At 46.2% G+C, this 27,545-nt stretch overlaps 1 protein-coding gene across 3 annotated transcripts in view; it reads right to left on the bottom strand.

The window, feature by feature from the left end:
• mgl (low-density lipoprotein receptor-related protein megalin) overlaps positions 1 to 27,545 on the bottom strand; it is a 413,751-nt gene that overhangs the window by 65,586 nt on the left and 320,620 nt on the right. For 2 of the 3 annotated variants that reach the window (XM_045766930.2, XM_045766931.2), the window contains exons 2-10: positions 23,055 to 23,102; positions 9,728 to 9,850; positions 8,578 to 8,709; positions 7,219 to 7,449; positions 6,434 to 6,673; positions 3,424 to 3,540; positions 3,051 to 3,232; positions 1,719 to 1,835; positions 1,320 to 1,552 (exon numbers count right to left, since the gene is read on the bottom strand). In XM_045766930.2, the coding sequence (XP_045622886.1) occupies positions 1,320 to 1,552; positions 1,719 to 1,835; positions 3,051 to 3,232; positions 3,424 to 3,540; positions 6,434 to 6,673; positions 7,219 to 7,449; positions 8,578 to 8,709; positions 9,728 to 9,850; positions 23,055 to 23,102 (1,423 nt within the window). The remainder of the gene's footprint in view (positions 1 to 1,319; positions 1,553 to 1,718; positions 1,836 to 3,050; positions 3,233 to 3,423; positions 3,541 to 6,433; positions 6,674 to 7,218; positions 7,450 to 8,577; positions 8,710 to 9,727; positions 9,851 to 23,054; positions 23,103 to 27,545) is intronic. The other variant, XM_069318071.1, reaches the window with a different exon arrangement.

Genomic DNA, 27,545 nt, shown 5'->3' with positions numbered 1-27,545 from the left:
TACACATCAGAAAATGAAGAAGCAGCAACATTTCGGTCTATTTCGGACCATTACATGACTTGATAATGGCCCAGAATTGACCACATTGTCGTTTCTTCATTTTCTGATGTGTGGTATGTTTATTATATCGTCAGCTACGTTATTGTGACTCATCATCTGCAACTTACAATTTGAATGAACTCTTCAGGTGTGGAGTATAAGCCAGACTGTCATGATATATCTCTACTGACAGGTTCATCTGGTGTATATCCATCATATTATAGGTTCAATTAAATTTCTACTCAGTGAATTTTGCCACAGAGCATTGGAAAAATTGAAGTAATGAATGGTAACTCCTTTAATATTGCTCAGATCATATTTAATTTTTTTTTTTACATGATTGCAACATTAGGATAAGAAGTTGGCATGTTGAAAACCATTAAGCATAATTAAACAATTCTATTGTTTACTTTAATTTTTACAACAAAATCTGAAAAATTTGTGATAAATAGCCAAAAAGAAGCCATTTTCTTGAAATCCAAATTTCATGCATATTTAGATTATGTCATGAATGATATGATCAAGATTTTGAAGGTGCCACTATACACCATTAATGTGCTAGAATTTATTAAAATTCCCATTAAAAATAGCACCTGTTGGAGTGGAAGTATTAATGCCAAAATTTTGCTGTGCTTTAGCGAGCCTAACTAAAACATAATGCATTTGAGTGAGTGTTGTTTTGTAATAATTATGTTATTTGTGATGACTGAATCAAATTTATTTTCACCCTTCTCATTTAGGTTTTTAGATACAACCAGTCTATCACCAAAACAAGGGAAAAATATGTTCACAACATAACAGTAAAACATTTACGTATTAAAATCTATTTACGTATTAAAATCTACGTTATTCATATAAAATGCCATCCATACTTCCGTGTAAATAAACATTCCATTCACCTAGACTGAATGGGTCTCGAACAGCGAACCCCATAGTGCTACTGCCTCACACGTGTGGGGTCCATGGTTCGAGACCCATACAGGTTACGTTATTTCATTATTTAATTGATAGCTTGAGTGGAGGATGGGTTGAATACAATAGTTTTATCTTTTGAAAACATTTACAAGTAAGAAACAGTCACACAACAATTAGCAGCTAAGCCAAGGCAAAGTGATTTTAAACATTCTTGTGCAGTGAATCCCTAAAATTTTCAACCTCAGTTCAACTCAGGGTGGTACTCCCATATACCTCAGAATGTGCGTTAAAAGCAGAATACACAAAATACAGCATTTAAAAACAAGCCATCCTCTCATAATCAATAACAAGCAGCAAAGTCATACCCTTTGGTAGGGTCTAGCCCAATATCTTGAGGTTCAGTAATATTGTTTGACAAAACAATGGCATGGTAGCGATCAAGAATTTCAAACACGTCAATCTTTTGGCCCAGGATATCTACTACATAGAGCTTATCGCCAACCCAGTCAACTGCGAGGGCTCCAGGTGTTAAGGATCCTGGGAGGGTAAGTGTTGTTTCAGCTGAGGTGCTGGACCCTCGTAGTTTTTGAGAGTATACCTGAAAAAATAATACATTTAATACACACTGAGCAAGAGTAAATTGCTATTATGTCATAAGCAATAGCAGATTTAATTTGCAGTACATTAACTAATATTAAGTATTATACAAATTTAAAAACCAATTCTAATTTAAACATCAAAGAAAAAAGTTATGTAGGCCTTGCCTTTCTTGTTTCTGTATCAGACCAGTAAAGCAGGTCCTTTTTGTAATGATAGTCTAGACCCCAAGCAGAGGTGGCATTTGTTACCAGCTCAGGTTCCTTTCCTGGTACATCCTGAACCTGTAGATATATCAAATAAAAATACTGTATCTTAAAACTGCAAAAGCAAACAATCGAAAGATATATTTTACATAGATTATCGTAATCATTTCCAGATTACAGTAAAAACTAGCACCCTTCCACCCTCATTTCAACAAATGCATGCAATACAAGTGTGAACACACCCAGAGTAGGGAAAGTCAGAGATATACATGATAACATGATCATGTGTGTTCACCAAAGAAATGAAGCTTAACCCCTGCAAGCACAACTAGGTAAGTAGTTGTATAAATTGCTCACCTGGAGAGTGTGCAGAGATCATTTACTGCTAGAATTCACTCAATAAACCTTTTAAATTATTGTGACTGACTAAAATGCCTAAATCTGTCTTCTCTAGAGTGCAGGCAGAAGAGATACATAATAATTTACATGTGAAAATATTAGAGAGGCTAGTCCAAAATCTGCACACAGAAATACCACCACATGAGACCAGAAGACATGGTAGGATGTGCAGAATACCCCCGCTGAAAAGCAGAGGCGCAATAGGTACTCAGAGAGAGAGAGAGAGAGAACTCTATCGACATCAGAGACCCAAGACTGTTCAACACGCTTCAAATACACGAAGGGGCAAAACTGGCCGGCACCTCGCAGTGTTCGAGAGAGAACTTGATAAACACTTCCAAAGGATACCTGATCAACCAGACTGAATGGCTTCTAATATGAAACCCAAATACATATCAAATACATATCAGCCCGATTCATACATCAGGCTGCGAGCAGTCGCGTCCAACAGCTTGGTTGACCAGTCCAGCAACCAAGAGGCCTGGTCAGATATTGGGCCGTAGGGACCTTGACTCTCGGAACCAACACAAGGTGATGTAAGGTATACACCATGCATTTTCCATGTATTACCCTATTTTCTATGTTTAAACAACTCAAGTAAAAACAAATAAATATGGTTCTAGTGCTAAACTTACTAGTGCAGCAAATTAAAACTAAATCAACTGGAGAATCCCCTGATGTCAGGTGACCTAATAACAATAAGGATCTTCCTTGTGCCATTATGCTGTGTTAAGGTTTAAAGCCTATACACAAAGGAGGTCTCCAAGTAACACACATCCAAACAAAATCCCTGTGAGAACCATGTGGTAACCCTACTAGGACTGCATAATTATTAACCTAGTAATGAATACAAACTTAACATGATAAACAATAACAGTAATAGCACAGACTCACCTTTAAGACCTTGTCATGATGGGTGAAGAAGAGAGTCATCCTGTGCTTGTCAGAAACATTAATGGCTGAGCAACGGGTTTTGTCCTGAATCATGAAGCCGATTGTACACAGGCACTTGAAGGACCCGTCTGTGTTGACGCACTGCTGGTCACAGTGGCCCCATTCCTTACATTCATCCTTGTCTTTTGGATGACAATAAGTAATAATCTTAGATGAAAGTTAAACATTGCAACATATGGACACAATATAATGGTTGTTGTACTGTATATACATAAGAGATTATTATATGTTTGATTCATGTCTTTTAAAAGTAATTTATGATAACTATTATACTGCAAAAAGAAACCAAGTAAACAAATTTTATTTTATTTACCAGTACAGGTTCGTGTATCATTGGCAACTTGTTTCCCTGGAGGACAATAACATTCTCCACCAGCAAGAGAGGCCCGGCATGCATACTCACAGCCCAGGCTGGGACATAGCTCTGCCGCTGTGCAAGAAAACAATTGCTAAAATGAATATGCATGATAATAATAATAATAACAACAATAATAATGGGAAATAAGCCTCGATAAAAAGCCTAATATATATATACACTCTGGCTTCCTGTCCCCCAACACAGTGAATTATTATTATTAATTGCCCGCATACACTCTGGTGTGGTAAAGGAATTCTACCCCCTCAACAATTCTCTTCAAATGTACAAAGAAATCCCATTAATGTGATGTATCAATGAGAAAATCAATAGGAGCTATGAGGAGGATTCAAAGCTGCAGGTAATGCATGAAACCCTGATTTCTTATCAGCTGCATGCTTACCTTTCCTTGAGGTTACCTTGAGGTGGTTTCGAGGCTTAGCGTCCCCGAGGCCCGGTCATCGACCTGGCCTCCTGGTTGCTTTAGGAACCCTAAAGGATTTAGTTGTATCCTAGGTTATATTATTTTTGAGCATATCCTGGTACAGTGGTTTAAGGTGCGTGCTTGGGAGGTTTGAATCATCCTCATGGCTCCTACTTATTTCCTCACAGATACATCACGTTAATGTTGTTTCTTTATTATTTTTGCACAATAATAATTGATAATAATAATAATAATAATAATAACTTTTTAATTCATAATAAGTATACTGTGTGTATGTTACAATGTTTACATACATGCTTCCGTCTTTATTACTTACTGAAATATCTGTTCAAGGCTACTAATCACACACACCGTTTTCACCCTATTATGTATTTCTGGTAATAGAGCAGAGTACAGGTAATTTATTTAAAATCTTTCTTATTCACTGCATTAAGAATGTACGATAATATCTTTGTATCTGGGGCCCATCTTAAGCCACAGCCTTCCTATTCCTAATGAGGCAGTTATTAATGGTGGCCTACTGGTAAATACATTCACAGTCAATCTTTAGTCTTTCAGAAATTATATACTGTACTAAAATGCCAAGATTCAATTACTCTTTTTTTCATGATTTTGACTATACTGTACTGTGCTGTAGTTCCAGGGAACTACTACCTGGACTAGTTGGTACAGTAACAGTCTCGCTTTTTGCAGGGTGAGCGTTCAATCCCCAATTGTCCACGTAGTTGGGTTACAGTTTCTTCACTCCATCCTCATATCCTGTAGTTATCTCATACTTGTCTAGCACTTTCTTCTGATAATTACCTTACTGTACTTCCGTCTTTAATTGTCGTCCTGATGTTTTATTGCTACTTTCTCTTTATAAACTACCACTCTGAAGATTTGTTTTGCCTGCCAAGCACTATGGCTTTGAGTTTTGATACTAAATATTACAGCCTATCCTCCTGTTTTGGAAGTACTTACAGTAACGATGAGGACCATAGTATATATACCGACATACAAACAAATTAGAAAGTAGAAATTGGCACTATTCGAGTTGGACAAACTGGAAAACTATTTTATACTTATGTTACAAAAACAAACTAAACTAATGTAACCTTCCTAGGCCTAATACACGTAGGATTTAAACTTCAGATTTAGGAATTACTTACATAAATAATGTTGATTCCAGAAGTAACTCCTGCCTTAGTACCAACCATATGCCATATGTACCAACTATACATATGGCTGCTACTAAGGGTTAGTACAGTGACCCGTGTTGGTAATATGACGGACCATGCACATGATACCGGCAGTGGTCTCCACCAGAGTGCTGCTAATATTACTCTCTGAATGAAGAAGTCCATATCTCCCTTTATAAGGGAGATCAATGGTATATAAGAACCTATTCTGTGCCTCGGGTGCCAAGTCTTCAGAGGTTAGACCGAACAGTGGTCCTGATTCGCCTATCTCATAATTCATGTGTCCACGAGACGTATAGCTCACGGCATGAGCAAATGAGCATGAGCAAAGCCAGAATTTCGTGTTCCTGGATGTTTGCTGGAGGAATGTCATTCCGCAACACGGGATAAACGATAGACTGGCCATAGCCTCGGAAAGCTATGAACAGGTCAATGCCACCCACTGTTTCCATGATTGCTTGGAGACCTTGGGTTTCTGGTTCAGTGAAGAAGGGTGTGACGCCTTTGTAAGTCTCACTACAGGGGTCAACTGGCGTGCTGAAGCTCCATTCCAAGTCCGAGTCACGGATCAGGCTCACTCCTTTGCACCCTCTATCAAGGTGGGTCTGTCGATTCTTTCTCCACAGCCTGGCACTCTCGGAGGTGATATCTAATACACGATATCTGAGGCCTAATATAGTATACTACACTACCCACAGAAATCACAATAGCATGATGCATCAAATGAACAAATCCACAAGGTTCGTGATGAGGGTTCGAACCTACGTCCGAGAGGATCCCAGATGCGCCTTTATCGACTGTGCCATAACACGGTAAAAGAATTGCAACCGGGAGTTTAACTGACCTCGCACGGCTCCTTCAGGCTCTACGAGAGACAAACCAGGGTTTTACACAATTCCCCCATGCACCCGGGCTCTGTCAATAAGCTAATCTAATATAGTACCTAATATAGTACATATGTGTGCTATAATAGGCCTAGGAATACTTAAGCTTGTTTATTAGCTTCATTTTTTCCGATTATAAAGTGAATAGTATCAAGTTCTACTATCTAATTGCTTAGAATGGCAAATCTTTGTATTATGGAGCACAAAGTTACAAAAACTCCTATCTAAACAGGAGAATGGGTTAAAGTACTGTATTATCTTTGTATCTATTCCTATCGTCTGTCATCTTGAACATGCTGTACTGTAGTTAATTTATCAAAGGGATTTTACGAGACCAGCTCCTTGTGGAAGAGAAATTTCAGGAGAAAATATTGCTAAAAAATATGGAGAGATGGACAGAAATAGCATATACAACACTATTTATATGCATGATTATACAATGTATAATATATACTCACAGCAAGCTGTTCGTTCATCAGAACCATCGTCGCAGTCTCTCTGACTATCGCACAGTTTCGACTTCTCAATACACCGATTTTCTTTGGCACACAAAAATTTGGAATCTGGACAAGCAATGGCCGTACAGTTTTGTTCATCAGAGCCATCAGGACAATCGCTGTGCCCATCACAGTGCCAGCGACGAGGGATGCACAAAGCGTTGGCACACCGGAACTGTTCCTCGTGACAGGCTGGGAAATCTGAGGACGTGAGCAAGTAAGATTGATGAAGATTAAGCCACCCAAAAGGTGGCACGGGCATGAATAGCCCGTAAGTGGTGGCCCTTTTGAGCCATCTCCAGTATCAAGAGCTGATACTGGAGATCTGTGGAGGTGCGACTGTACCCTGCGTGACGGGAGATGTCTCCCGTCCAGGAGCAAGTATGTGCTGTTATTGTTATAGATTCAGCTACTGAGAACAAAAAGTTCCAAGTAGCACGGGCTATGGTGAGCCCGTGGTGGACTTACCTGGTACAGGAGCGGGTCTGTAACTCAAGTATGTGCTGGTAAACCAATAAATATACAGCACTCTACTCTTATTAACAATTACAACCAAGATTTTAAATAGAAAAATAGCAAAGTACACTGCTAGAAAAAAAACTAAAATATATAGTATATTTGTGGAGTAGGCATTTAAATGAGACAAACAATAATTGGGTTTAGAAGTGCTGTAATATAATAAATTTGTATATAAAACACCTAACATATGTAATTCTGCAAATCATGTTTGGTACTGCAACACTTACCACAGTCTTTTTCATCAGAGTTGTCGCCACAGTCATTTCTGTGGTCGCATTTTTGGCTCTTCTCTATACATTTATCATTACAGCGGAATTTGTCTTTTGTACATGAGGTACTATTGCATCCAGCTTCATCTGTCTCATCTCGACAGTCAAAGTAACCATCACACTTCTTGGTAGGTGGAATACACAACCCAGAGCCACATTTGTGGTCTTCACGAAGGCATCTGCGGTACACTGTAAAGTAACACAAAGCTTTAGGATCTTATTCACCCAATATATATATATATATATATATATATATATATATATATATATATATATATATATATATATATATATATTACATATGCACATACTGTACTGTACATATAAATGAGCAGCCCGTCCTCCAAAAATGGGGAGGTAAATGTAACAGCACAAATAAATGCAATTATGTACTATTTATAGCAGTCAGCAATTGTACTTATTTTCACTTGGTATTAAATCGTACTGTCAAATATATTGTGAATATTTGAGTTTACCTGAAAAGCTGAATAGAAAACTTCAACCTCACCTAACCTTCTTAGTGTTTGAAGATAAGCATTTTATTGCTTCTTAATTACAATTAGTACTTAACCTATAGCTATATTGATATTACAGTTTTATAAAACTAATAAAACAAAACTGAAATATATCAATAAATTGTAAAGTAACTCAGGATATTTTCCAATTTTGTATAAAATCTCTATTGTTTAATAAAACTGAAAAAGAAATTCCTAATATTTAAAACTTGTGTATAGCAAATTCAACTTGAAAACTTCATCCTAAAATTATGGGTGTCTTAACAAGAAACGTGAAGAATAAATGGGGAGGTAAATGTAACAGCCCCATAAGTGCAATTATGTATGACAGTAGTGAAACGTACTTATTACACTAAGTATTAAATCGCACTGTCAATTCGGAAGATGGGTTGCAAGGAGACAATTATTGCTGTGTCCACGAGGGCATGCATGCTAGTATACACATGCACATTTAAACAGAATGTTTGCACAAGATATAGTTGGTCTCTGGCAATGTCAAAATATACTTGTTTCTTGTGTGATGAAGGATTTTATTACTGTAAAAAATCTATAAATCTAGATTTATTCATCCATCTAGAAAGCTTCAGGTCAGGGTTTGCACTGAAGTACACGACTTTTGCAAGTGTTAAAAGCAAGAGTATGAAGTATGTGTTCTACATGACTTTAAAAAGCAGCTATACGTTTTAGCCCAGACTCTTAAGTATTCAAAGTCAAATAACAATAAAATTGAATACAATCCTCGAAGAGGACAATGAAATGTGGTATATATATAATAGAACCCCCAAAACAATGTTCAACTTACCGCAACCTTCTTCATCTGACTTGTCGGTGCAGTCATTGATCATGTCACAGCGTTGGTGGGTGGGTAAACAGTAGGTGTGGTTCCACTTGTATTCTCCACACGCAAACTGCTCACTCTCGCACTCGGGGGGAGCTGCGAGACACACGCAAGTAAGGCTCACATGCACAAGGTGATAATTATAGGGTTAGAGATTATCTTTCATTAAACTCAAAATGGCTTACTGATACCTATTTGATAACCCAGATATACAAGTATAAGAATCCAGTACACAGTCTCAATGCAATAATTAGATCATTCATGTCCATAAGTGTAGGAACATGGGGAAGGGAGGCAGGGGGAGGGTCAGACCATGTCAGAAATATTACAGGAACAACCGTGGACATCTTCAAGAGGAAACTAGATTGTTTCCTTCAAGGAGTGCCGGACCAACCGGGCTGTGGTGGGTATGTGGGCCTGCGGGCCGCTCCAAGCAACAGCCTGGTGGACCAAACTCTCACAAGTCAAGCCTGGCCTCGGGCCGGGCTTGGAGAGAAGAACAACTCCCAGAACCCCATCAACAAGGTATCAACCAGGTCTTGTGTGAGTGTATTCATAGCCTTCTTCCTCTTTTGTTAAGTGTGCATAGACCTTTCCCCGTCCATGTGTGTGTGTGTAGAGAACCATCACCTTTTTTTGATACATGTCACATCTACATATAAAGCTATGAATGTAGTTTTCTTCTACCACTCCACTTCTTGGAGCATTCCGTTTGTTCACCATCCTGGCACTGACAAAATAGTAATATCAACTTTGAGACTCATATGGGTACTAAAGTTTCCATTTAGGCTTCCTTGCTAAATATAGTTTATCCTTGTCTGCCCTGTATATTTCCCTTGTATGTAGTAATCATGTCTATCCTGCTACTTCTCTCATCCAGTAATTGGTTTAGCTCCTTTAGTCTTAACTCGTAGCCAATACCTCTCAGCTCTGGGACTAGTCTGGTGGCATACCTCTGAACTTTCTCCAGCTTTGTTGTGTGTTTAACGAGATAAGAACTCCATGCTGGCGCCGCATGCTCCATGACTGGTCTGACATAGGTGGGGAATCATATATGCACGAGATGGGCGGGGTGGGCGGGGTTATGAGGCAGCAAGAAGGATGAGATACTCACGGCAAGACTGCTGCTCATCCTCGCCATCCTCACAATCCTTCTGGTAGTCACACACCCAGCGTCTAGGGATGCAGCGACCATTTTCACACTGGAACTGTGAGCTGGAACACGTTCTTCCTCTCTCTGGAACAACGAAACCAAAAATAATTGTGGCACTTGGTAAATGCTTAAAAAAGAACACTTGGTAATCTTTACACATTTTCTGATACCTGAATGTGTTTAATATTCTGCTTCATCCTAAACACTCCTTACACACACACACACACACACACACACACACACACACACACACACACACACACACACACACACACACAGGTGGTACTTTCATGAAATTATCAACTTGATACAATTTACATATCGAGGTTGTGGAAATCCAGTACATTTGTAAATAACATTGATACAATAATTGTTTACGTTGCTGCACGTGGACAAATATGGTTTCAAGATGTGATTGATAATTGGTTAATTCATATCCATATTAATAAATATTTCGTAAACTAGGTCTGCACTGGATCATCATAGTTCACGGCCTTACACCTGCTTTAGGAACTGCTATTAAAAATTATCTAAATTGGTTAGACGACAAATAAGCTGGCCATAATAGGGACTTTACTGATGTGATATAAATATGGAACCCCCCCCCTATTTCTCATATATAAATTGCATACGATTACATACCTGAAACAAAATTAGGGGACAATAGAGTAAATACTACTTGAAGAACAGGTGAGATGCATGACGTGAAGAACAGGTGAGATGCATGACGTGAAGAACAGGTGAGATGCATGACGTGAAGAACAGGTGAGATGCATGACGTGAGTAACTCGACACTGTGATTCATACATAGACCCGAGTATTCACTCAGCCCGCCCTCCTAAGGTTTCCCAACGTCAAAAACTGGCGTACTAAAGTGCCCTTCTCCTAACCTACCACAGGACCCAAAACAGAAAACTGGTCACTGTCAATTTCGCGAGCCTCTACCATTTTCCAGTACCACGATTTTTAGCCTTAGGTTGAGTATGTGTTAAAATGCGTCGCTCTATTAGGAAGACGGTTGCGTCATCAGCTTGGTTGACCACACCATTAACTAGGAGGCCTGGTCAGAGACCGAGCCGCAACGACATTGATCCTGGGAACCAGCTCAAGGTACCGTCAAGAGGCCCTGATCGTGGCAGGTAAGGTGGTACATAACCTTGTGATGACACTAGTCCATAACGGTATAAAATTATATTGCATAGTCAGGTTTGGAAAGTTTCTGAGCTTGATTCTACCTTCATATTACGCTATTCTACTGAGTAGAAAATTACATTGATGCTGTGTAAGTAGTTACGTGATTGTGTATACTGTCATCAAGTTGCATACTCCTGAGATATATATATATATATATATATATATATATATATATATATATATATATATATATATATATATAAAATATATACACACTGCAATTATTGTTCATTAATGGTGTAAGGAGAGGTAGGCATGTGTGTCCACACACGTGCCTGTGTCAGGCAGGTATTTCACAGAGAACGATTTCATGTTGCTTCAGGCAGGCTGGTCACTGCAGCTGAACCGTAAATGCTCCCCCTGAAAGAATATTATTTTCGATACATGTGTTATTGACCAGTTTGAAGTATGTTGTTTAGATTCCTGTACGTATCTGTTTTGTGTAATGGGAATATTGTGTAACCTTACTAAATATATCGTGTTCGTGGCCACACCCGCCACCATCAGACGTAGCCATTAGTGGCTGGTGGAGAGGCGGAATCAAGTGGAGGTTTGGTGGTAATTCTTGAGTGGCTTGTAGTACTATTATTAGTTAATATACACTAAGTGAAGGAGTGCACTGAACTCCTATTGCATGCCTGTATGCTTCTCAGCAAGTTTATTAATTTTACTGAGGTAAAAAACTAGTAATCTGTATCTTTGTTGAGAGTTAAGGGTTGTTTGTTCCAGAGGTAAGGGTTGTTGTTTTTTTCTCTAATTATTGTATTTTGTTAGGTTAGCTATATGATTATACTGAAGGTTTTAAATTCAGGTGGACCAAATAAATAAGGACCTAAGTCCTTATTTTGAGCCGGAGCCCTTTTTAGCGCGAGCCATAATATCTGTAAGCAATAAGATAGGCAGCAATTATGGTAAAGCAATAAGGAAGAGAATGCGGAGTCCGGAGTTCCAGCCTTGGAAGAGAGGCAGAGGCCGGAATTCCAGGCATTGGAGGAGAGGCAGAGTCCGGAGTTCCAGGCCTTGGAAGAGAGGCAGAGTCCGGAGTTCCAGGCCTTGGAGGAGAGGCAGAGTCCGGAGTTCCAGGCCTTGGAAGAGAGGCAGAGGTCGGAGTTCCAGGCCTTGCAGGAGAGGCAGAGGCCGGAGTTCCAGCCTTGGAAGAGAGGCGGAGGCCGGAGTTCCAGGCCTTGGAGAGGCGGCGCCCTTGACCCTGAGTGTGTAGTGCGCCACAGCCAGGAGACCGGTCGGGTCTGGTTTACTTGTGGGGGGCAGCCTCGGGGAGTCGCTTCCCCCACCATCACTCAGCTAACAAACAGCAGATTATCAGCCGAAATACACTTCTATACACTCCTGCCGTGCCTGGGGAGGCCTCTCACCTGGCCAGGGATGCCAATAGGATCTCGGGAGCGGCTGGCGCTCTTTGGTCCCATCCCCTACTGCTAATATAAGCACCTCTTTATCTGTTGGTTATCCGTTGATGATTTAGCGAGTTATTCTACTCTCGCAGCCTCGTATATGCCTCGATCTCTGGAGGTGTTCCCCCTCCCGGCCACACCCCACACTGGGAAAGCATGAGGGAGGGAGGGAGAGAGAAGGGAGAGAGGGAGAGAGAAGGGAGGGGGAGAGAGAGAAGGGAGGGGGAGAGAGAGAAGGTAGGGGTGTCGTGTGTCCCAGGGAAGGAGGCGCGCTGGCTGGTGCTGGCCAGGATCCACCACACTTCCTATTGTCTTTTGTGTTGTTATCACATCCATTCTTCTCTCCATCACTCAGCAAGGCGACACGAAATTTTTAAATTTAAATTTTTAAAATTTTGCCCCGAGGGGCGAGTTTATTGGGCAGCGCCACTCATCTTGTGAGTGGACATACCGCCATAGCAGCATGTACATCACTCCCCAAAAGGAAGAAAACCCGCTGGGTTGTTCATCCTGTCACTTGTACCCAGACACAGCTGGGACTTGCTTAACTGTCTCAAGTGAACAGCTCCTCAAATAAGAAGATCTTATTTGACATCAGTTGACTTAACATCTGTCAACCCTTAAAAGCTTACATTATCTTGCGGGTGCAAAATGGGGAAATCTTTTAAGAACAGTATCAATATTTGACAAATAGTGTTTTCCTAACTCAAACAATGTGGGGTTTATTATTCTACACATACTTCTGATGTCTCTCAGGTGTTCACATTCACGTAGATAGTGGTCAAGGCAGTGTCCATCACTCTCACCACAGATTCTGCAACTTCGCTGATCAACAGTCGCTTCCATTCCGTATCTCCATGGATATTTGTATCCCAGACGGATTCTCGCTATTACTGATTCTCCCGCGTCCTCCTCTTCGGCCATAATGATTGGGATTGCCAGCTGCAACCATGTTGTACCATCGTACAGATTCACTGGTTTGTGTTTCTATCCTCCTTTCCTCAGTTACCTTGTCACGGTGATGTTGCCTGACAATACCTCTAATTTGTAGTAGAGTCTTGGGTATAAAGTATTCAATATGGTCTCCTTCAGCGCCTTCAGCAGCCAGTACATCTGCTCGTTCATTCCCACATATTCCAACATGGGAGGGGATCCACAGAAACTTGACGATTCTTCCCTGATTGGTAAGTACTCTCACAGCTCTCTTAATTTCAGCGACTACTGCAAGATTTTCTGCCCGATTTTTAGTCAGGCTTTGAAGTGCTGCTTTTGAATCAGTGCAAATCACTGCACCATTAGTGTTCCGTTCATGAAACCTTAACGCCATAACAATGGCAGTTAGCTCTGCTTGCGTTGAAGAGGCATAGTTCTCAATACGCGCTTTTTCTTCATTTCTTCGTTGGAAAGCATTATCCTTAATTACCGTGTATGCTGCACCAGCCCTGCCATTGACAGGAAACACCACCATTCTTCCCATCAGGCGAGGGAGAAGAGAGAGCCCTATGTACCCCCCCTTTCCCATCACCCCCACAATCCGACCCAGTTCCTATATATTATATCCCCTCATTTTCCCTATCCTCAAATTCCTCCACCTATCCCACAATTCTTCCTACTATCACACATTCCTCCTATCCACCACTCCTCCTCCAGGTACGACACACACCAGAGATCCCCTGAGGTACGTATGGGGGTACACCCTGTATGTGTATGCGATACACCCAGTGTGTTACCCCACAATAGATGTACTTCGACCCAGCCTCATATTTAGACAGTACTTTTTATAACTATGTGGTTACCTTCATATCTTGTGTTGCTTCCGGGGGGGGGGGGGTCAAGGTCCCCCCTTGTGTGGACCATCGTGAGTACATAGACGTAATGGACCACTCGATAGTAGAATTTTGATACTATTCACTATATAATCCGACAACAACAAAACTCAAACTAAAAACCAAACTTACATATTCCTAGGCCTAGTATATCACATATATGTACTATACTAGGCCTCACAGAGCGTGTATTAGGCCTAGGAAGGCTAGGGGAGGGAAGGTTAAATTTTCTTAGCGTCAATACATAAACTCTCCCGGTTCAATGGTACCGAATTCTACCTTCTAATTGCCTTTCACGTCAATATGTGTACGATGGTTATCTTGAGGTTATCTTGAGATTATTTCGGGACTTTTAGTGTCCCCGCGGCCCGGTCCTCGACCAGGCCTCCAACCCTAGGAAGCAGCCCGTGACAGCTGACTAACAACCAGGTACCTATTTTACTGCTAGGTAACAGGGGCATAGGGTGAAAGAAACTCTGCCCATTGTTTCTCGCCGGCGCCTGGGATCGACCCCGGGACCACAGGATCACAAGTCAAGCGTGGTCCTCATGGTTAGTATTAAGTGCAATATAAACAGGAGGATGAGCTGGATACTTATACAAGCAGACGTTTTATTCTATTCGATTTTGTTCAAGACTAAAGTATAAAGTATACATGCTGGATAATAAGGTATTGTAATGGTCTTAAGTTCTTTCCTTTTATAACTAACACGAACAACCATAATACCTCCACCACCCTGAATAATAATTACCTCACTTCAGCAAACATGTCAGGCACGGTTTATCACTGTAATCCCCGACCGTCCAAGTGGTTGGGCACCGTTTCTTCATCCCCGTCCCATCCCAAATCCTTATCCTGACTCTTTCCAAGTGCTATATAGTCGTAATGACTTGGCGCTTTCCCCCCTGATAATCCCTCCCCCACACCCCTCACCCCTCCCCACCCCGAACCCCACCTTCATAACTTCGAGTCTGTTCGATCAAGAATTGCCCCCGTTATTACGTCGTTTTCCTGTGAGGCTGTTAGACAACTTGAAGGCTATCCTTCCCGTTGACCAGACCACGCACTAGAAAGTAAAGGGACAACGACGTTTCGGTCCGTCCTGGACCATCCTTCCCGTTCTCCTATGGCAGCTCCCGGAACAGTTGCCTAACTCCCGGGTTCCAATATACTGCAGGGTGAACAAAAGCCTCAGGTGACCGGAAACGTCGCCAAATATTTCTGTCCCGTCCGGGGATCGAACCCTAGATCCTTTGATTGTGAGTAGATGACGTACACCAGTTTATGACACGTGACCATTGCAAAGGTGGATCCGGGCCCCAGAGACACACACTTCAAGGTCTTACACCACCAATGACCCACAGTTAGTCCAAATATCTACCCACGGGCTACTCATGCCCGTGCTGCCACCTCTTGTGGTGGGCTTAATCTTCATCACTCGCCAAGGGTGGTCAAACACCTGGCTGGACTTGATACGTAAGACAATAAACAACCTTGGGACAGTAGGTTCAGCCCTTGATGTTCTTGTGTTGTAAAACTAGTGCAGATCTTGTGTTGCGCCAGCTACCTACGCTAAGTCACCTGTTATAGAATGTCTGTAGAGGCAATGTCACCGGCCTCACTTCTGGGAACCAACAGGAAGGTTGCGTGTGATCCATAGTTACCGGCGCGAAGAGTCTGGACGAGGGATACACGCCATATTGGGCACCGTGTTGGGTGTGTGAGGGATGGCTGGCTGTGGGCCGCCCCCAGGGCCGCCTGGGGCCGCCCCCAGGGCTACCGATGTACTTACCTTGCGGGGGTTGAGCTCTGGCTCTTTGGTCCTGCCTCTCAACGATCAATCAACTGGTGTACAGGTTCCTGAGCCTACTGGGCTCTATCATATCTACACTTGAAGCTGTGTTTGGAGTCAGCCTCCACCACATCACTTCCTAATGCATTCCATTTGTCTACTACTCTGACACTGAAAAAATTCTTTCTAACGTCTCTGTGGCTCATTTGGGCACTCAATTTCCACCTGTTTCCCCTAGTGCGTGTGTCCCTTGTGTTAAAAAGTCTGTCTATAATGTGTGTGGTACAGACTGCTCACACGAGGATATTGATTGACTGATGAAGATTAAGCCACCCAAAAGGTGGCACGGGCACGAATAGCCCGTAAGTGGTGGCCCTTTGGAGCCATTACCAATATCATTAGCTGATACTGGAGATCTGTGGAGGTGCGACTGCACCCTAAGGAGAGGTCGTGACCTCTGACACGAGGATAGTACTAGGGGGGGTAGAAATAGCCTAAGCTACTCTATCCCTTTGAGATGTATTTTTTCTTGTCTCAATAAACTTAAACGAGGATAGTTCTGACTAACATTCCAGTCTCACCCAACGTGTCACCACGATCATTACACACAGAAATCACAATAGCGTGATGCATCAAATGAACAAATCCACAAGGGCCGTGACGAGGATTCGAACCTGCGAGCGGGAGCATCCCAGACGCTGCCTTAATCGACTGAGCTACGACATGGTCAAAAGAGTTGAAACCGAAGTTCTACTGAACTTACTGGATCCTGCAGCCTCTCCGAGGCACAAACCAGGGTTTTACACAACTCCCCCCCATGCACTCGAGCTATGTCAACAGGCCGTTCTCCCTCTTCGCCCGCACGATCATGCATTCAAAGCAACAACAGAATATGGCTTCGTTAAAACTGTGTGGATAGTGAATAATATGGCACGAATACCTTTCGACCCAAGACCATGGCACCGGGGTCCGGCAGGTATTGTAAACAACACAGAATGATGAAAAAAGTGGCCCAGTAGCTTCGGATGTACACGTCTGTAAATAATCAATTCGTCGCCATTCTGGGCCAACAAATCTGACAATTCACAAGGCCAAGTGATCCAGTGACGCAGCTTGTAGAAGGCGTGTGTATAATGGGTCTACGGAATGTGTACTGTGTCGTCCCCGGGGCCACGGAGAACACACCTGTGTCCTCCCTGGGGCCCAGGGAGCACACACACCTGAGACGTATCATCATAGACATCCATCCCCACACACCTGACACTAAGGGAGATGACGTGTCGATCCAACCTGGACCCTTTCAACCCTTAATTCAAATCTATCAAATCAAGCCTATCAAATTGTGCGCAGGTAAGAAGGTGAGGTGAAAGGCCAGAAAGTTAGTAGTAAACCATACAAGTTAATAAGGAGCCGTAATGGGGAAGAGAAAGAGGTGAAGCAGAGAGAGAGAGAGAGAGCAGCTCTTCCTACACGACAATGATCCTGAACGGATCGGAACATCGTCACTTGCTTAATGTTCCACGAGTGGGGATAGATGTGTGTGACTCTCAGCTAGGTTACTGTGACTCACTGGCTCCTCTCTCTCTCTCTCTCTCTCTCTCTCTCTCTCTCTCTCTCTCTCTCTCTCTCTCTCTCACTCTCACTCTCTCTCTCTCTCTCTCTCTCTCTCTCTCTCTCTCTCTCTCTGGCAGTTACAGCCCCGCTCCTGTGCCAGGTAAGTCCACTACGGGCTCACCATAACCCGTGCTACTTTGGAGTTTTTGTTCAAAGTAGCTGAATCTAAAACAACAACGCAATTTTAACAAGAGAGGCGACGGGGCGTGTACGGGCGTCACCACCAGGAAGGGTCCTCGACGCTGACAAGTAGTGATCCAACCATTCTATTTTGCGCCCTCATGCTGACAGTGTGAGGGGGGTGGAGGCAGGGTGTGTGTGAGGGGGTGGAGGCAGGGTGTGTGTGAGGGGGTGGAGGCAGGGTGTGTGAGGGGGGTAGAGGCAGGGTGTGTGAGGGGGGTGGAGGCAGGGTGTGTGAGGGGGGTGGAGGCAGGGTGTGTGAGGGGGTGGAGGCAGGGTGTGTGTGAGGGGGTGGAGGCAGGGTGTGTGTGAGGGGGGTGGAGGCAGGGTGTGTGAGGGGGGTGGAGGCAGGGTGTGTGAGGGGGTGGAGGCAGGGTGTGTGAGGGGGTGGAGGCAGGGTGTGTGAGGGGGTGGAGGCAGGGTGTGTGTGAGGGGGTGGAGGCAGGGTGTGTGTGAGGGGGTTGGAGGCAGGGTGTGTGAGGGGGTGGAGGCAGGGTGTGTGTGAGGGGGTGGAGGCAGGGTGTGTGTGAGGGGGGTGGAGGCAGGGTGTGTGAGGGGGGTGGAGGCAGGGTGTGTGAGGGGGTGGAGGCAGGGTGTGTGTGAGGGGGTGGAGGCAGGGTGTGTGAGGGGGGTGGAGGCAGGGTGTGTGAGGGGGTGGAGGCAGGGTGTGTGTGAGGGGGTGGAGGCAGGGTGTGTGTGAGGGGGTGGAGGCAGGGTGTGTGTGACGGGGTGGAGGCAGGGTGTGTGAGGGGGGTGGTGGCAGGGTGTGTGTGAGGGGGGTGGAGGCAGGGTGTGTGAGGAGGGTGGAGGCAGGGTGTGTGTGAGGGGGGTGGAGGCAGGGTGTGTGTGAGGGGGGTGGAGGCAGGGTGTGTGTGAGGGGGGTGGAGGCAGGGTGTGTGAGGGGTGGAGGCAGGGTGTGTGTGAGGGGGGTGGAGGCAGGGTGTGTGAGGAGGGTGGAGGCAGGGTGTGTGTGAGGAGGGTGGAGGCAGGGTGTGTGAGGGGTGGAGGCAGGGTGTGTGAGGGGGGTGGAGGCAGGGTGTGTGTGAGGGGGGTGGAGGCAGGGTGTGTGAGGGGTGGAGGCAGGGTGTGTGAGGGGGGTGGAGGCAGGGTGTGTGTGAGGGGGGTGGAGGCAGGGTGTGTGAGGGGTGGAGGCAGGGTGTGTGAGGGGGGTGGAGGCAGGGTGTGTGTGAGGGGGGTGGAGGCAGGGTGTGTGAGGGGTGGAGGCAGGGTGTGTGAGGGGGGTGGAGGCAGGGTGTGTGTGAGGGGGGTGGAGTCAGGGTGTGTGAGGGGTGGAGGCAGGGTGTGTGAGGGGGGTGGAGGCAGGGTGTGTGTGAGGGGGGTGGAGGCAGGGTGTGTGAGGGGTGGAGGCAGGGTGTGTGTGAGGGGGTGGAGGCAGGGTGTGTGAGGGGGGTGGAGGCAGGGTGTGTGTGAGGGGGTGGAGGCAGGGTGTGTGAGGGGTGGAGGCAGGGTGTGTGAGGGGGGTGGAGGCAGGGTGTGTGTGAGGGGGGTGGAGGCAGGGTGTGTGAGGGGTGGAGGCAGGGTGTGTGAGGGGGGTGGAGGCAGGGTGTGTGTGAGGGGGGTGGAGGCAGGGTGTGTGAGGGGTGGAGGCAGGGTGTATGAGTGCCTCACCATGAACCGGTCCAACAAGCTGAGCGGTGTTGCCACATAAAACTGGTCCCAACAAGGTCTCTAGCTCCACACACATGCACAGAGCATGTTCCGTACACTCGTACACTCATGCCCCGTACACTCATGCCCCGTACATACTCGGCACAATCATACACTTCTATTATCTTGCATTAGATCATAATTACCGAGAGTTCACCTGTGCTTTGTAAATGGTTTTACATCAACACCGTCGGGTCACCCCCACCGTGTCGGGGTCACCCCACCGTGTTGGGTCACCCCCACCGTGTCGGGTCACCCCCCACCGTGTCGGGTCACCCCCCACCGTGTCGGGTCACCCCCACCGTGTCGGGTCACCCCCCACCGTGTCGGGTCACCCCCCACCGTGTCGGGTCACCCCCACCGTGTCGGGTCACCCCCACCATGTCGGGTCACCCCCACCGTGTCGGGTCACCCCCCACCGTGTCGGGTCACCCCCACCGTGTCGGGTCACCCCCCACCGGGTCGGGTGACAGGCAGCACCCGCGGGCTGCGTGATGCCTCACCAGAAAACTAGGTCGAGAAACTTAAAAAAATACCAACGGTAAATTTACCGGTGCCAGATAGTGGAAGGGGGCGAGGGGGGGGGGGAGGTGCAGGACGAGTAGGTAAAGGTGGGGGGGGAAGGGGAGGGTTGTTTGGGTAGGAACAGGCTTGCCACCACCTCTCCCAGGAGCACCCCCTCCCACACACAACAGTCTGGGTGACCACAACGGGACTCTTCCCCCCCCCCCACGCTCATTCCCAGCAACAGCTATTCCCTAAGCATCAACTACTGGCCGTTATCTACTCAGCATTGCAGCATTCGTTTGACATGCTTGGTGGGTTAGCTGGGGCATGTTGTACAGTGGTCTACGTTCTCGATTCATAATCTGGGATCCCAGGTTCGATATTGCCTCCCTGGACATAAACCCTCCTATGACAGGAAGCTCTACAATGATAGCTCGCTGCTCATACAGTACCCGGGCACTGATAGCTCGCTGACAATACAGTACCCGGGCACTGATAGCTCGCTGCTCATACAGTACCCGGGCACTGATAGCTCGCTGACAATACAGTACCCGGGCACTGATAGCTCGCTGACAATACAGTACCCGGGCACTGATAGCTCGCTGTTCATACAGTACCCGGGCACTGATAGCTCGCTGACAATACAGTACCCGGGCACTGATAGCTCGCTGACAATACAGTACCCGGGCACTGATAGCTCGCTGTTCATACAGTACCCGGGCAATGATAGCTCGCTGACAATACAGTACCCGGGTATTGATAGCTCGCTGCTCATACAGTACCCGGGCACTGATAGCTCGCTGCTCATACAGTACCCGGGCACTGATAGCTCACTGCTCATACAGTACCCGGGCACTGATAGCTCGCTGCTCATACAGTACCCGGGCACTGATAGCTCGCTGCTCATACAGTACCCGGGCACTGATAGCTCGCTGCTCATACAGTACCCGGGCACTGATAGCTCGCTGCTCATACAGTACCCGGGCACTGATAGCTCGCTGCTCATACAGTACCCGGGCACTGATAGCTCGTTGCTCACACAGTACCCGGGCACTGATAGCTCGCTGCTCATACAGTACCCGGGCACTGATAGCTCGCTGCTCATACAGTACCCGGGCACTGATAGCTCTCTGCTCATACAGTACCCGGGCACTGATAGCTCGCTGCTCATACAGTACCCGGGCACTGATAGCTCGCTGCTCATACAGTACCCGGGCACTGATAGCTCGCTGCTCATACAGTACCCGGGCACTGATAGCTCGCTGCTCATACAGTACCCGGGCACTGATAGCTCGCTGACAATACAGTACCCAGGCACTGATAGCTCGCTGTTCATACAGTACCCGGGCACTGAAAGCTCGCTGAAAATACAGTGACAGGCAAAGTCATACTCGCTCAGCGCTTTCTCCTGATTATGTATTTTATGAACAAAGACACACTAGGGCGACTGAGAACAAATAACCACACCCGTACACACACGGACAGAAACTGGCGACGTTTTTGTCCATCCTGCACCTGAATCACCTCGTTGTGAGGACCCGGATGGGACTGAAACGTAGCTACTCTCCATTCTTATGTGTGGATTGGGTTATTGTCTTATTGTCTTATCTAGTGTAGAGGCCAGGGGCCAGATTCACGAAGCAGTTACGCAAGCAAGCAACCTGTACATCTTTTTTCAATCTTTGGCGGCTTTGTTTACAATTATTAAACAGTTAATGAGCTCCGAAGCACCAGGAGGCTGTTTATAACAATAACAACAGTTGATTGGCAAGTTTTCATGCTTGTAAACTGTTTAATAAATGTAACCAAAGCCGTCAAAGATTGAAGAAAGATGTACACGTTCGTAAGTGCTTGCGTAACTACTTCGTAAATCTGAGTCCAGGAAGGTACAGGTGATACATTACAGAGACCAGGAAGGTACTGGTGATACAGTTTACACTGTAAACATTTATAAAGTGGCGGGGAATTTGAAATTTGCCCGTAATCATATCAGGGGCTCACCATAGCCCGTGCTACGTGGAACCTTTTGTTCCCAGTAGCTAAATCTGAAAAATTTGAAATTTGTACACGAGTATGGTGTATGAAAGCGGCCACTGCGACTTCCTGAGGACGACCACCACCAAACACCACTCCGTAAAAAATACGACTGTTTTGCCTAACCAGGAATATACGAACCCAAGCAACCCACTTCACCTCTCGAGGGCGATATATAGGAAGAAAAAAAAAGTCCATATTGTGGTGTTTTTAAATCTTGTTCTAATACGTCGTACTTTTAACGGATTAGTACGCTAAAAATACGGCCCCGGGCTCAGACCAGACCTCCTGAATGACAGTCTGGTTAACCAGGCTATTGGACGCCGCTGCACACAGTCTGATGTGTGAATCACAGCCCGGTTGATCAAACACACACAGCAAATTCATCACTATATACACCCCGAGTATTATATTGCTACTTGAGAAATATAATTTGTGATCAGTATAATCCTTCACCTCTCTGAACTCTGGCCATTTTCTCCTGCCTCACCTCCCCCCTCCCTCACTCTCCCCACCGTTTCAATTTCACCTCATCAGTATAACCTTCTCTTAATGTGGTGTTCCTTGACCTGGGTGGTGGTGGTGATGACCTGGGTGGTGGTGGTGATGACCTGGGTGGTGGTGGTGATGACCGGGGTGGTGGTGGTGGGTGACCTGGGTGGTGGTTGTGGTGACTACTAGCGCAGATATAACTCACAATAACGTGGTTCGAACAAGTAAACGAACACCACATAAAAAGTGACGACGTTTCGGACCGTCGGACCGGACCCCCGACCAGACGGATCAAGTCGTGACTGGACGGTCCAAGACGGACCGAAACGTCGTCTCTCTCTCTCTCTCTCTCTCTCTCTCTCTCTCTCTCTCTCTCTCTCTCTCTCTCTCTCTCTCTCTCTCTCTCTCTCTCTCTCTCTCTCTCTCTCTCTAAATAAGTATGGGTTTGTTACTTATAACTATTGTAGTGACTAGAGCCCTTACAGTAACTTGAAGGAGGGGGGGGGGGTCAAGCCCCCCTTCAGGACGACAACTAAGGGTAACAAGAGTGAACAGGGCGAGTTACGTACCAATGCCGGCGACCGCCGTCTTCCCCGGAGCCTTGAGAGCCAGCTTACCTGGAAACAAAGTAATAGTTGATGTTAATAAGTTCAACACTGGTGTAGCCACAACCCCGGCCATTGTCCTCCACACCTCTCACTCCGCCTCCTCTTGCAAGCACGTCTCTCCGTGCAACACCCTGGCACAGTGGCCGTACCACAGTGGCCGTACCACAGTGGCCGAACCACAGTGGCCGTACCACAGTGGCCGTACCACAGTGGCCGTACCACAGTGGCCGAACCACAGTGGCCGAACCACAGTGGCCGTACCACAGTGGCCGTACCACAGTGGCCGTACCACAGTGGCCGAACCACAGTGGCCGTACCACAGTATTTCTCTGTGCGACAGTCTGTGAGTTGATGGTTTGAGGCAGCAGGGCGCTATCTGTCAATGCCCCACTGCAGTAGTCGTGTCCATGTCTCCACTGCAGTAGTCGTGTCCATGTCTCCACTGCAGTAGTCGTGTCCATGTCTCCACTGCAGTAGTCGTGTCCATGTCTCCACTGCAGTAGTCGTGTCCATGTCTCCACTGCAGTAGTCGTGTCCATGTCTCCACTGCAGTAGTCGTGACCATGTCTCCACTGCAGTAGTCGTGTCCATGCCCCACTGCAATAGTCGTGACCATGTCTCCACTGCAGTAGTCGTGTCCATGCCCCACTGCAATAGTCGTGACCGCCATGACCCATACAGAACCAGGATTTATTTACGAAACCTGTACATCTTCCCCCTTTCAATCATGGTAGCTTAGGCTATATTTATTAACAGTTTACGATCCACAAAACTTCACAACCCAACCTCGTTAGCGTTTAGGCGCCCATAAACTGTTAAATGTAAACTAAGCTACTATGAATGGAGGAATGATGTACAGGTTTCGCAAGTGAAGACTGGAGTGCTTGAGTAATGTTGCCCCACAGGTGTACATGAGTGTTGTGGACTCCCTATTACCTGTACAACCCCTCCTTGGCCGAGCGGTTGTCCGCGTGACGCAGGGTTATGGCGGGAAACCTAACTGCGCGCCCACACCATCACTAAATACCTCGGTATAGGGCTGACTGCAATAAAATGTTGTCGGTGGACGGGGTTAAAGTATTGCAAATGGTGTATTGGAGAGGCAACATGTATGCGTGTGTACTCACCTAATTGTACTCACCTAATTGTGCTTGCGGGGGTTGAGCTTTGGCTGTTTGGTCCCGCCTCTCAACTGTCAATCAACTGGTGTACAGATTCCTGAGCCTACTGGGCTCTATCATATCTACATTTGAAACTGTGTATGGAGTCAGCCTCCACCACATCACTTCCTAGTGCATTCCATGCACACATATCCATGTGTGTATATGTATGCATGTGTGTGCGTGTGTATGCGTGCCATAGCAGCCCCACACCCACCGCCTCCCACAGCCAACAGCCCGCCACACAGGAAGCAACGGCCAAGAAGAAGAGGGGGAGAGGGTGTCATGAACGAGGGTGCCCCCCCCCCCTCACCTCAAACTTTCGTGTGGATAAAGAAGCGTTCCTTAGGTACTTCTTTATCCACTGGAGTATCTTTGTCACTTTTGTCTGCTTCTCCAGCTTACCCACTAGTCTCATGTGGTGTGTTACAAAGTTCCTTCTCTGCAGAAGTTCTACTAGTTTTTCTCACACTCTTCTCCATCATGGTATGCAAGTTAAAGACACTGGCCTGTGGTTCAGTGCCTCCTGCCTATCTCCCTTCTTGTATACTGGGACGGCATTAGCCATTTTCCAAAGTTTTAGTAGTTTTTCTGTTACACCACAGAGAGTGGGAAGTATAATGCTTCAGCTTCCACTTTCAGCATCCACTGTGAGATTCCGTCTGTACCAGCAGCCTTTGTTACGTCCAGTTCCAGCAAATCCTTCCTTTCCACGCTACTGGTAATCTCAAATTCCTCCAGTGATGTCTGGTTTAGCGTGCGTGCGTGCGTGTGTGTGTGTGTGTGTGTGTGTGTGTGTGTGTGTGTGTGTGTGTGTGTGTGTGTGTGTGTGTGTGTGTGTGTGTGTAGCGCTCCCTCCGGCTGCTGTTCTCTCGTAGTTCAGGCACTTCTCCCTGCTCTATTGCGAAGGCCTCCCGGAATCTCTTGTCGAGTTCCTCACATACCACCTTGTCATTTTCAGTAAGCCTGTCCGCTCCTTTTCTGAGTTTTATTGCCCGTTTCTTCACTGTTGTTTTCCCCCTCCTAATGTTGTGAAGCAGTTTGAGGAGAGTTTTTGCTTTATTTGCTGTCATTTTCATACTGTGTCAAGGTACAATCAAGATGTCTTGCATAGTCGTTATTCTGAATTATGGTGCCCAAGGAATTAGGAATTTTCTTATCTCCTCATAATTTCCCCCTTCGGTATGCCAGCCTTTTGTTTTCTGATCCCTTCCTTCCTTGAGTATGTTATCTCTACCTCGCGCACGCGCGCGCGCGCGCGTGTGTGTGTGTGTGTGTGTGTGTGTGTGTGTGTGTGTGTGTGTGTGTGTGTGTGTGTGTGTGTGTGTGTGTGTATTCACCTAGTGGTGCTTGCGGGGGTTGAGCTCTGCTCTTTCGGCCCGCTTCTCAACTGTCAATCAATCAACTGTTACTCATTTTTTTCCCACACACACACACACATGCCCAGGAAGCAGCCTGTAGCAGCTATCTAACTCCCAGGTACCTATTTACTACTAGGTAACAGGGGGCATCAGGGTGAAAGAAACTGCCCATTTCGTTTCTGCCTCCACCGGGGGATCGAACCCGGACCCCTAGGATTACGAGTCCGGAGCGCTGTCCACTCAGCTATCAGCCCCCCCACCTGATGTGTGTGTGAGTGAGGCTCCCTCCGGCTGCCGTTCTCACGCAACAACGACGCGGGAACGGAAGTTGTCATAAAAACTGAACATGGTGACCTTTGGAGCACCCCCCCCCCTTCCCCCGTCCCCCTACCACCTTTCATGCACCTCACAGAGTATATGTCGTGCCTGGTGCCTGCCTGTGTACTCACCTAATTGTACTCACCTAATTGTGCTTGCGGGGGTTGAGCTCTGGCTCTTTGGTCCCGCCTCTCAACCGTCAATCAACTGGTGTACAGATTCCTGAGTCTATTGGGCTCTATCATATCTACACTTGAAGCTGTGTATGGAGTCAGCCTCCACCACATCACTTCCTAGTGCATTCCATTTACTAACAACTCTGACACTGAAAAAGTTCTTTCTAACGTCTCTGTGGCTCATTTGGGTACTCAGCTTCCACCTGTGTCCCCTTGTTCGCGTCCCACCAGTGTTGAATAGTTCATCCTTGTTTACCCGGTCGATTCCCCTGAGGATTTTGTAGGTTGTGATCATGTCCCCCCTTACTCTTCTGTCTACCAGTGTCGTTGTGTGTGTGTGTGTGTGTGTGTGTGTGTGTGTGTGTGTGTGTGTGTGTGTGTGTGTACTCACCTAATTGTACTCACCTAATTGTGCTTGCGGGGGTTGAGCTCTGGCTCTTTGGTCCCGCCTCTCAACCGTCAATCAACTGGTGTACAGATTCCTGAGCCTATTGGGCTCTATCATATCTACATTTGAAACTGTGAATGGAGTCAGCCTCCACCACATCACTTCCTAATGCATTCCATTTGCTAACTACTCTGACACTGAAAAAGTTCTTTCTAACGTCTCTGTGGCTCATTTGGGTACTCAGCTTCCACCTGTGTCCCCTTGTTCGCGTCCCACCAGTGTTGAAAAGTTCGTCCTTGTTTACCCGGTCGATTCCCCTGAGGATTTTGTAGGTTGTGATCATGTCCCCCCTTACTCTTCTGTCTTCCAGTGTCGTGAGGTGCATTTCCCGCAGCCTTTCCTCATAACTCATGCCTCTTAGTTCTGGGACTAGTCTAGTAGCATACCTTTGGACTTTTTCCAGCTTCGTCTTGTGCTTGACAAGGTACGGGCTCCATGCTGGGGCCGCATACTCCAGGATTGGTCTTACATATGTGGTGTACAAGATTCTGAATGATTCCTTACACAGGTTCCTGAACGCCGTTCTGATGTTAGCCAGCCTCGCATATGCCGCAGACGTTATTCTCTTTATGTGGGCTTCAGGAGACAGGTTTGGTGTGATATCAACTCCTAGATCTTTCTCTCTGTCTGTTTCATTAAGTACTTCATCTCCTATTCTGTATCCTGTGCCTGGCCTCCTGTTTCCACTGCCTAGTTTCATTACTTTGCATTTACTCGGGTTGAACTTCAACAGCCATTTGTTGGACCATTCACTCAGTCTATCCAGGTCATCTTGTAGCCTGTGTGTGTGTGTGTGTGTGTGTGTGTGTGTGTTTACTAGTTGTGTTTTGCGGGGGGTGAGCTTTGCTCTTTCGGCCCGCCTCTCAACTGTCAATCAACTGTTTACTAACTACTTTTTTATTTATTTATTTTTTTTCTCTCCACACCACACACACACCCCAGGAAGCAGCCCGTGACAGCTGACTAACTCCCAGGTACCTATTTACTGC

This window comes from Procambarus clarkii, chromosome 89, assembly GCF_040958095.1.
Source record: "Procambarus clarkii isolate CNS0578487 chromosome 89, FALCON_Pclarkii_2.0, whole genome shotgun sequence".
In the NCBI taxonomy this organism is placed as follows: domain Eukaryota; kingdom Metazoa; phylum Arthropoda; class Malacostraca; order Decapoda; family Cambaridae; genus Procambarus; species Procambarus clarkii.
This window is presented reverse-complemented; position numbering and strand designations above follow the sequence as displayed.